The sequence below is a fragment of the Solanum pennellii genome, chromosome 11, assembly GCF_001406875.1.
Source record: "Solanum pennellii chromosome 11, SPENNV200".
Classification (NCBI taxonomy): Eukaryota; Viridiplantae; Streptophyta; class Magnoliopsida; order Solanales; family Solanaceae; genus Solanum; species Solanum pennellii.
In genome coordinates this window covers 47,337,393-47,349,146 of record NC_028647.1, presented here as the reverse complement: position 1 = coordinate 47,349,146, position 11,754 = coordinate 47,337,393, and the positions used below count along the sequence as shown (strand labels likewise).

Sequence of the window (11,754 nt, the reverse complement as noted above, 5' to 3'; positions counted from 1 at the left end):
ACTTTGATAAACAACTCTTCTATCTTATTCATTAAAAGTTTGATTCATCAATATCACTTCAATTAACAAATAATGGCATGAATAAATCTTTTCTCTCACGAAAATGAAATAAATAAGCATTTCTCAAAATATAATCACATATTTAAGTCTTTTTCCTTAAATAAAAATGTAAAAGAAAGTAGTCCGACTCTACCAAATAAAATAAGGAATTAAAGGTGCATATTCCTTAATTACATATGAAGAGAAGAACTGCAGGAATTCAGTAAGGATATAACTATATCATTGAGAATACTCTAGATTATCTTCTTTCTATTAATTAATTAATAATTAATACTCAACTTTACTTTACTTTTTCTTATTTTATTTGGGTGGTTGGAAATAAAGGAGATACAACCATTTAACTACTAATAAACTAAACTATATTGGAATAAAGAATAACAAAATTCTTACTTCAATGTCAAGACAAAGAATATAAATAAACAGTATATATGGAGAGCTAGCCTTCTCATGATATTGCAAACATAATGAATATGAAAGAGATTGAAAATCAATTTTCCAATCTTGTACTATTTGTTAGTAAGTTCACAACTATCTCTTTCTAGACAACGTAAATGTCTTTGAAGGACCATATTCTCCGGTGTGAAGAAAGTTATTTAGCGCGATTTCCATGGCCACGAGCATTCCATGTAAAGTTGTACCATCTCCCCTCCACAAGGTCAGAAACAACGATAGGGAAATCCCTATGGAATTATTCACAAAAGAGAACAAGCTATTACCAAAAGGAGGACAAAGGTGGATGAAATACACTGCAAATTCTTATATGATTGTTGCAACTTTGATTGCCACGATGATGTTTGTTGCTGGCTTCACCGTGTGAGATGGTAATAACGGTGATAATGGTATTCTAATATTGCTAAAGTTGAACAGATTTACTGCCTTTGTTATTTCAGATGCAGGAACACCAGTACAAGAAGCAATGAGCTTGCACGGGGCATGTCAAAAGCCGTAAATCCATTCAATTTTAGCAATATTGGAATACCATTATCACCGTTATTACCACCTGGCACAGTGAAGACAACAACAAACACCATCGTGGCAATCAAAGTTGCAACAATCATACAAGAATTTGCTGTGTCTTTCATCCACTTTTCCCCTTCTCTTAGTAATAGCATGTTCTCTTCTGTGAATAATTCCCTAGGGATTTTTCCATAGTTGTTTCTGAGCTTGTGGTATATATATATAGCTGGTACAATTTTCTCCACTTCCTACACAATAAGTAATCTATCATTCCACAACAACAATTTTATTTGTAAAGCCATAACTCTTCCTTTTAAAGAATGAAAATTGTATCTCTTTATTTAAAGGGTGTATCCTATCTTTAACTACTTTGCCTATTTGCTTAGTCTAGAAATGCAAACTTGTTAGCTTTCATAGAGTTATAAAGCTAAAGATGGAGCTAAAGTTGTGAATGAAAGTAAGACCAAGGGTTATCAAAGGCAAAAAGCACAAAAAAATTCTAAGGTCCATGGGGGCTTTAAGCGCAAAGCGCAAATAAAGCGTGGGCTTTAATGAAAAAAGGCGTTAAGGGAGAAAAGAATACAAATATATATGTATGTTTAGTCCAAGTCCGAAGCTTCATAAGAGGCTCATTGGAAAGAAAATGTTTGTCTTAGAACCTTGATGACAACACTGAAGTGCACATAAAGCAAGGCAAAGAGCTCAACATGTTTTGAGCCTTGCTTTAGGGCTTAAGCGCGCCTGTGAGAACACAGAGCAGAACAAGCTCGAGAGACAGAAATGAAATCTGTAACTCCTCTGATACCCTGTCCCATGTTTGAAAGGCAACTCCTCCGATACGCTATATTAGCCCCGACTCCTATAAACACAACACCCTCACAGGAATTCCCATAAACACAACACCCTCACAGGAATTCCCATTTAGTTACTAATCGGATGCATCTACCATCTAAAATTACGGGTGAATGCTCGAGTGCACAGTTTTTACGCAATTGCTTGTGGCGGCCTCGTTCGAATACTTTCATTTTATTGCACAAAACAAAATCAGCACCACAAAAGAAGACAATTAAAGGAGATGAAGCAGAATTCTTACCCAATAAGATTAAATATAAAACTGATACCATATTACTATTTCTTTGTCAGCTCATCTTTCTCATCTCATTCTAAAAAAAAGGCTTAAAAACATAAAAATGTGACTTTCCAATCAAAGAATTATACATGGAGAAACTAGTCATTGCACAGAAGAAGCCAAAACCTTTGGCTTAAAGGAACCAGTTTCAAAAAGATATTAAAGAAGATAACTGTGACTTAAAGCTGATATTCTTCTGATACCATGTTTGATGGAAAATGGCTGATAAAAACATTATGCAATACTGTTCAAATCAAATACCTAGAGGCTAAGCACAAAGCAGCGACTTACTATAACGCGATTGCTTGTGGATAACAAGCGTTAACCTCCATTTGTAGGGACGTCCAAATTTGGTTGCATCTTTCTTGCTTTGCCTTTATGCGAGTCAAAAATGTCTCTACCCATGGTTCATCCATTCCCTCCAAGCTCAAGTCATATGGCACAGAGAAACTGACATAGAAAAAGTCTAGTGCCGTAAGAAAACTAAAGCTAACGCTAAGTATAAACCAAGATTAAAAGAAATGAGTTAGTCAATTCCAAATGTTTAATGTATGAAACGTAATCAACTGTGTAAAGTATAGAAACGGTTGATACTCGAATGAAAATAATGATCTACTTAGCGCTTATGACAATCTTTAAAGACATCTAAAGCAGCAAGCAGATATGAAGATGGAAAGTTAAAAGATGAAATAGGCCAAGAGCAGGAAGCCTCTAGTCAAACATAACCACTACGTATGGAGTAGGAAGAGAGCGATAAATGACAAAAGAGGAAGCCTCTATCCAAACATAAACTCTTAGAAGCATACCTGAAAGAAACTTATGTGGCTTCATTACTTCACTATCTATCTGAAACATACGCTTGAACAAGGTGTATACTGGTAAGGTCAGAAACCGATCTTTTATAACTTGGAAGATGCAAAGGTCATATTTTAGGTGGTATTCAGGATACTGAGAGGTCGCTTCATTTTATTTGGTGAATATTTGAGGTATTTACATAATTCAAGTTGTCCCTTAGAGCACAATGGCTGCATCACTGGTCAAAAATTGCACAAAGCATAATATCAAGGAGAGAAGGAAAAGCAGCAGTAGTGTCACTTTTGCTTTGGCATTGGATACATAGCATCTCATTTCAGCTACCATTCAATATTGGGCCTAAACTGAAAGAAACAAAATAAGGTCCAAAAATGCAGATTCAGAGCGTAATTCCACCTCACTCCTCCAAAAGAGGAACAATACGAAAACAGAAAAATAGACAGCTAGTAATAGGAATGTATCATACTATGATGCAGTTAGTACGGAATCATGCCTTTTCACAGCTGACTTATTCAGACATAACGTGGTGATTCAGATAACAAATGTTGAACTGTATCATATGCACCTTTGGAAAAATATAGTGACCTTACAAACAAAAATATTTATTAGCTGTCTATATTTCTGTTTTCTTATCGTCTTAACCAGACCAAATAGGGAAACATGCTCCTGCACTATTACATTGTTGCTGCAATCTGAGAAGCACTTCCCCAAGAACAATAAAAAGGGAAAAGAGAGGCCGAAAAAGCTTTTGGTAAGTTCTCAAGAACACAGAACTGAGAAAAAGAAGGAAACATCAAGATGGACACTTGCATCAAAGGAAGAGTTATAGAATATGGAAAGAAAAGAGACTGTTATCTAGCATCACACAATTGGCTACCCTACCTCATTAGTTCCTCTTTTTGAGCCTGAGATCCTTTATTGCATCTGGCACTCCTGTAAAATTTTGAAGTTGAGAATCAGAAGACTGCTAACCCTTTCTAAATCTAATGAAAACTAAATATTCATAAGAATTCAGAAGACCAAAGGTTTGACACTAATGTTGTCAAATTGATGCAGGAAAGATGGCCAGAGGGTCATAAAAGTCAACAATCAATTATTTCAGGTCATTCCAAAAATAAAATACATCCTCCATAAACAAGTTGCAGTTACTAACTTCAATCAACACATAGGCCTCAATTCCAAACTAGTTGTGATCGGTGATGCTATCCTCTATAATTCTGGTTTAAACAGTTAAAATTAGATGCGAAAATTATCATGAAATGTGGATAAAGAAATCAACTAACCTGCAAACAAGGATTTGGAAAAGATTCAGAGACTTGGTAGAGAGGTTATATATGGCATTTTCAATATGAGCCATCCCAAAAAGGTAAACTATAGGATAACCAAGCAACCATCTGCAGCAAGATTGTAATCGAATACATGAAAACCATTAGATGATGGCAGGGGGTTCTTAGGAAAATAAGTAATAATTACTACCTGTTATTCTGAAGATTTGCATGCTAGACAGTCAACTTTAAATATCCAAAAGAAATTTGCCCAATTTACAGGACATGTTGCATCTAATAGGCTAGTTGCAAAACTGTGAAACAGAATTATTCTTTCTTTATAACCAAGAAATCCTCGAAGCCACGCACGGTTTTGGAACTCAATGGATAATGGGTTCATCCCTCCACCATTCTCCACTTTAATATCAAGCTTTTGTTTACAGTATGATTCAAACCCTGATATGTGCCTAACCAACACACATAGCACTCTTACCACTAGATCAAAGCCTTAGAGGCTGGAGAAACACACTACTTATCAAGTCAAGTCACTTTAGATACCTGATCAGTTGGCCACATATCCCATAGGCCATATCTACCAGTCATAAGCTGGCAAAGGGTTAGAACACCCATTCGGACCTTCAAAAGTACAGCTTTTCAAGGGAAAAACAGTTTCTTTAGATCTAGAACCATTCTGCAAACATCTCGTATGAGGGAACCTCCTGAGACAATCTTTGATGTACTTCCTTTTCTTTCCAAGTTGAACTTCAGTATCACAATTTTCTAGCCAGCTTAAAATTTTGTTGAGAAACAATTCTCTTTCACATTAGTTTAACAGCAGTATAATTTGTTTAGTGAAACAGTCAAGGGTTTCAGAATTCATAATGCACTAGAAGTATAAATTAGGAGAGATACCATCGTCTCATAAAGACTACACAATAAATGAGACAACAAACTTAAAAATTACTACATAGTTCCTTCTGTTATAAGTTGAATGTCACTTTGACCTTTTGAGGCCAAATTAGATTCTTTTCTGTAGGATCTTCAATAGATAAGAAGAATATTCATCTTTATAAGATATATTATCATGTAAAGTTAAGTAACACAGGATGCAAAGAAATCCACAAAAGACTACATAATTGTCGATCGGCTCTGTTCCACTTAGTCCTTTAAGTATAAGTAACTTCACTAAACTCTTAACTAAGTGATCATCACATCAGTGACCCATAAACCATAATCCAGATGAAGCAGACCCTGATAAGTAATTGTAATTTCCTTCCTGATTCACAAAGGTAATAGTGGGAGAACTTGAAATGGAGGAAAATATGGGTTTGATGTCACCTATGTTTGAAAGTGACACCTTTCTCTGACATGTTGAAAAAACTTGTTGATTCTAGGACTGAAAAGGAAAATATTAAAGCCCCAAAAGTACAGACCAATTGAGGGAGTAAAAAAAAGCAGTAATTTTGAGCACCACAACTTTTAATTTCGTTAGTGAAAGCAACCCGATAAGTGGACAATATTGACCTGGCGGACTCACTAGCACCAGACAAATCGATTATTACTGGTAACAGTTGGTAAGTACTCAAAACAACATTCAAAGCAGAAGATCCGACAAAAAGGTTGCTGCGTAATAGGTCCCTTTCCGGCGGGTGTGTTAGACTTTAGCGAGTGGAGAGGCATTACAAGGATTTCAGTAGTAAATTTTAAGGGAAACCATTGTTGAGAGCCTGAGACCTTGCAACCTTCCTAGAGAGGTCTCAGCCTTGGAAGGCCCTAGGAATGGGAGATGAGGCTCTGACAGTGAAGTAGTTTTCCCTAGTGAGACTCAAGCCACTTTCTAACAACTTTTAGACTCTTTAGAGACTAGCTCCCTGGTTATGACACCACAAAGAGATTGAGATTTTTACAAACTCGATTATTTCCCTGAAGCGCGGTTGGGATTTATAGTAATTACAATATGTACAATCTTTGTTATGTATGATTAATTACACATGAAAATCCTAATTATATCCCTAATGAAATCATTTCTACACATACGATATCTGAACACAATGTTTAAATGATTACATAGATGTTTGAAACCCATAAAAGCAATAAAAAATCTCATCAAGTGCAATATAAACATGCTGATATAGATAAGGGAGTTACCCATTTAGAGTTGGGACTGTAACATGACTATCTTTAATGCAATCACTGAGATCAATTACATCCGAAGACAGTGAAGAAGTTGGCTTATATAAAGATGAGTCGGTGTTTGCTTTAACTTCTGGTTTCTGATGTTCCAAGTGATCCATATTTATTCCATTTTCAGAAAAAATGGACGAAAATGTCTTTTGTGCCAATACAAGTTCTGCAGCCAGACAGCTTTCTTCTGCTTGTGTTATCATCTGTAGTAACTCAATCAATCTTGGTAAAGAAACATGAGAAGGAAAGGACATAGGAACAAAATGGTTCAATGCTAGAGAAGACAATAAAGGAGCTACCTTTGGAGGATCATGTTCAAGGTCTACAAAAATCAGTCGCGTCTCCAAGTTCAAACTAGACTTAACAAACTCCGCAAATGCTCTTGCGTGAACCAAGTATATCATATCTTCTATAACCATGACATGTAAAGGTTTAAATATTGAGCAATCCTGAAAGAAATAGCAGATAGCATATTTTTATTATGTGGTACTTCAGTTTCCTACACAAGTCATATATATATATTGAGTCTTTATTATGTTTATACTCGAAGAATAACCATTAAAACATGGACTTTGACAGGTAAAATTGGGGATCTGAGACACAAGCCCTAAGAACACTAAATTGATAGTTTGAACATCGAAAGGAACTTGAATTGGAAATTTAATTATAGATTTGACTCATAGGGTTATAAGTACCCTGTGCACATAATTTATTTCAAGGTTTGACCATAGGATTTGGGGTTTATTTAATTTTCATCGGGACTTTAATTACGAAATACACCTCTGCGGCTAAATTTGACATCGTTGCATGATCTTTAAAGTAGATTGGAGCCGTCTGATGGAATCCGAAAGTGGTAAAGCTATTTGGAAGGTTAAAGTCTCCTAGGACTGAATAAGTTTAAGACTTTGACCTCAATGGGGAAATTTCCCAAGTTGATACTACCTTCGTCCCAATTTAAGTGTCTTCGTTTAACTAGGCAGAGAGTTTAAGAAAAAAAGGGAGATGTTGAATTTGTGGTCTCAAAATTAAAGATGTGTGTAAGGTTTAAAACTTGCCATGTAGAATGTTGGATTGCAAAACCTACTAAATATCGAAAGAGACTTTTTTTGGACAGACAAATAAGGAAAGTAAGACACTTAAATTTGGACGGAGGGAGTACTCTTTTACATATACTATGTATCAAGGTACCATATATATGAGATGATGCGTATATATGCGAACACCAGGATTGTAAATGTTGTGCAGGGTATAGGTTTACATGCTTGCTATGTTCTTTCATGTGCCATGACTACTTTAAGCATTTTTATACTGTTATAGGTACTGTATTTATGCTAGTTTAACACTGAGAGCTATATGTATGTCGGATTACATGTTGGCTGATAGTCATACACTGTATATATGCATTCTAATTTGCACATCTACTCCCACACCTGGATGAGGCTATGGAACATGAGGTTGTTCATGCAGGCTTATGATATAGAGTGTGAGTTGTCCGTGCAGGTTATGTTATGGCACGTGAGTTGTTCGCGCGACATGTGGATATGAATTCGTCCCTTATGAGTAGCTGTGTTACCTAAAACACCCAAGCAGTGAACACACAGGATTGATCTGTGATAAACCGCTGGTGTTGAGTGAAGCTTGAGTTTTGTTCATGCACATTATTATTGATTCATGTTCACGGATTTCATATAAATACTAAGTTGTGGATGACATTATATATGTTAATTTGGTGCATTCGATGCATTGAACTTGGATAGTGCATTCTATGATATGTTATATTTGTACCTATTTGTATATGCTTTTGTCGTGCATATTTGATTAAGTTGTTTTATGTGCTTCATACTACACTTATGCACTATGTGTGCAGATATAGATTGTGCTGTAGCGTAATTCGTGAGAGCTTTGAAGATCTACAAGCATTACAGTGTCGAGTTGTCAGCTAGTTCATGGTAGATTAGAGTCCTTTACTTCTGTTTTTCATTTTAAGCAGATGGTGCATTAGTCATATCAATGTCTTATTTCCTATTCCTAGTATCTCGTCATTTGTGACACCACGAAGGTTATATTAGATTACACGGTATTTGATGCCCTGATTTATGTTAATGTCTTTCATATTGGGTCGTTTGCATTATTTCCCTGATGAAATAAATTAGGTTAGGTGTCATCACAGCTTTCTGGGATATGAATCGTAATAGTGTTCGGGATCACCTCCTATGTTCATTGTCATAGAAGTGAAGGAAGCCAATATTCCCCTTTTGGCCAAAATATTTTCCTTGGAGATTTGCATCTCCCACAATTGATTACAATTAACCACAACACTGACAAAATAAATAAAATATAGCAAACATGCCAAAGAAATATGAACTATGAAAACTATAAGCTAGTGTGGGAATCAATTCTTTCAAATTTTCAATCCCTTCAAGGGACAGAAAGTCAACATATATCACTATACTTTGAACTTGCTTACCTCTTTGCAATGCTTAAGGAATGCACAAAGCCTTTCTTGCAGTTCAGGCATCTTCCCTCCATAGTCCACCATTACAACTGGCCTCATCTCAGTGCACAAGGCCAAAATGTCTGTCCAAATTCTGATTAAGATTATCTACTCATGCAACTAAGGATGAAAATACTGCTAAAGCATTCATATCCCATGGATACTAACAATTGACAACTTGTACATCAGTAAAATCTGAAAGCTCACAATTCCAACTTAAAAACAACAGCCAAGTAAATAAAAAGAAAGCTATATAGTACTTTTCTATAATCAAGAAATATCCGAGGGTCAGTCGCGCGCGGTTGACGGTTCTGCCCTTCTATCCTTCTCCACTTGAATAAAACGCTAGTTTGAACCTGTGACTTGTAAGTATAACTTATTCACCACGTGCTATGCTCTTATTGTTTTATATTGGATTTGATTACAATGAAACTTTCTCTCTTGTGGCTTAAATAACATTTTTCTGCCTTTTCATATCCATAGATACTTTTATTCTTGGCTTTTTCATCATTTGGATATTAAGTTAGCGTTTGGCCATAGATTTCCAAATATTCTTGGCAAATATTATTTGGGTGAAAATTTGGTAAAAATATGATTTGTGCCTATAAGTTTTAAAAACTATCAAATTTTAACCATAAGTTTGTATTACAAGTTAATTGGATCTTCGTTGCAACAAGTAACAAGTAGTGCCCATGACACTAGAGCAATGTGGTAGTTTGGAGTGAGTGCAACAAGCATCATTCCACACATCGTGAAGTAGACAAAGCACCCTGATCCGATTGTTCAGCATTTTCATTATCACTTTCATATTCACTGAATATTTCATCACTTCTTCGATGTAATACAATGCAAACAACTACTATAGAGGGTGTTTTTTTAAAAGATAAAAGTTTGGTGTAAAATTTCAATTTTCAAAAGATTCCAAATAATGAGATTAAAACTAGTATTTGGGAGTTTGAGATATTTGCCAAAAATAATGTGATGGTCATTGGAATGTAGTTGTTCACATTCTGTGGTATATAATGTCAACTTCAGATAAAGCACTACCCTTCGAGGATCAAGGCCATGAATAGATCGTTGGATATACAAACGATGATAGGACATGATCATTTTTTGATAGACATTTTACATCTGGATATTATGTTTTAGTAGGAGTTAATTTGGTGTTTTGGAAGATTAAGAAACAGAGTGTAATTGCTCGATCTAGTGTAGAAGTTGAATATCAAGCAATGGTTATAACAACTTGTGAGCTAACTTGGACCAAACCAATGCTCAAAGGACTGGAATTTGAATATCAATCAGAAATGGAACTTACGAGTGATAGATGACCCAGCAGCTCTTCAATCTCATCAACTCCGGTATTTCACAAGAGGACTAAACATATTGAGATTAACTATTACTTTATTAGAGAAAATATACTCTTTGGAGATATTGTTACAATTTTTGTGAAGTCGGTTGATTGATTAGCTTATAGATATTTTCACCAACTCCCTCATTGGTCCTGTACTATTTACATTTGTAACAAACTTGATAATATTATTTGTATGTACCAAATTGAGCATGAGTGTTAGATAGATACACAATTCAATACTATATTCCTCAAATGCATTAGCCAAAAACCCTTTTTTTTATTTTGAATAAAGTTTACACAAACCTCATAATGTGATACAAAACCTCGAAACTGAATTAAATTTCAGTTCGTTTTCATCATACAATCGCAAGAATAAAAACAAGAATAAGATAGAATGAGTTACCTGTTTCAAGGCGACGCTTTGATGAAAGTTTGAGGCGCCATTTAATTTGAGACAAAGCAGATTCAAGTGTCTTGAGTAGCGTCTCCAAATCTGCAATCTCCATTGTTGATTACTTGGAAATTTATTTGATTCGTTTCAAACTTACTGTAACGTTGTTTTATTTACTCTGACCGACCTCCGTCAATGGCAAAGCCTCGGTGCTGCTGAACTAATAGAGAAGCTGTAAAATAGTTTTTTTTACTCCATATTTATGGAATTTAATTTTTGAAAAGTATACACAGTTAAATTATTTTTAAAAAAAAATTCTAAATTATTGAGAGTGTGAGTTTTATAATTAAAATATTATCTATTAATTTAAATTAAATTATTAGTATTAAATAAAATTAAAAATAAAAAAATTATTACCCCCAAAATTATCATATATATATATATATATATATATATAAAAGAAAATTTTAATCCACCTACGTGGCACCACCACAAATAAGAATTCCCTTTTCAAATTTATTTATTTTCAAAACTAGTCTCCCCTTTCATCAAAAGTTGTGATTATTATGAAGAGTTGCGACTTTAATGAAGACTTGTGATTTTTATGAAAAGTTGTGACTTTTATGAATAGTTATGACTTTTATGAAGAGTTGTAACTTTTATGAAAAGTGTCGACTTTAATGAAGAGTTGTAGCTTTTATGAAAAGTTATGACTTCTATGAATGATTGTGTACTAAATATTTGTGTACTTTGTTCCTGTTGAGTGATTCACTTACATCATTGCTTATGTTACAGATCTTAGTATGTATTTTTACAGTCATTAATTTATAATTCTGTATTTAGGATAAATGATAATATGAAATAAATTTAATTTTCCTTTACATTATTAATTTTGTTATCATGTAATTTTATGTGTAAGATAATACAGTATTTTAGTTTTAATAACTGATAGTTTTTAATATTATTTTATAAATTATGTGATACTAAATTTTCGCGCAAAGCACAGGTAGTCACATCCACCCACTCCCCCCACCCCCTTCAATATTAAATTTAGATATTAATTTATTTTTAGAAAAAATAATTTTACCCATTCCATTTAGCCTTCTACTT

General features: G+C 34.4%; 1 protein-coding gene across 3 annotated transcripts; it reads right to left on the bottom strand.

The window, feature by feature from the left end:
* Positions 1–420: 420 nt before the first annotated feature.
* Positions 421–10,865, bottom strand: LOC107002877. 3 transcript variants are annotated; one of them, XM_015201074.2, is made up of 8 exons: positions 10,657–10,865; positions 8,876–8,985; positions 6,708–6,857; positions 6,373–6,611; positions 4,243–4,353; positions 3,842–3,892; positions 2,438–2,596; positions 421–1,265 (listed from the first exon to the last, which is right to left on the bottom strand). In XM_015201074.2, coding segments are annotated over exons 1-8 (924 nt in total). In that variant the 5' UTR covers positions 10,760–10,865; the 3' UTR covers positions 421–1,264. The 3 variants fall into 3 exon arrangements, 2 of the variants coding, with proteins under 2 accessions (XP_015056560.1, XP_015056561.1); XM_015201075.2 differs by having other exon boundaries at positions 8,876–8,996; positions 10,657–10,772; XR_003575282.1 differs by lacking the exon at positions 421–1,265 and adding an exon at positions 2,953–3,303 and having other exon boundaries at positions 2,471–2,596.
* Positions 10,866–11,754: the final 889 nt, after the last annotated feature.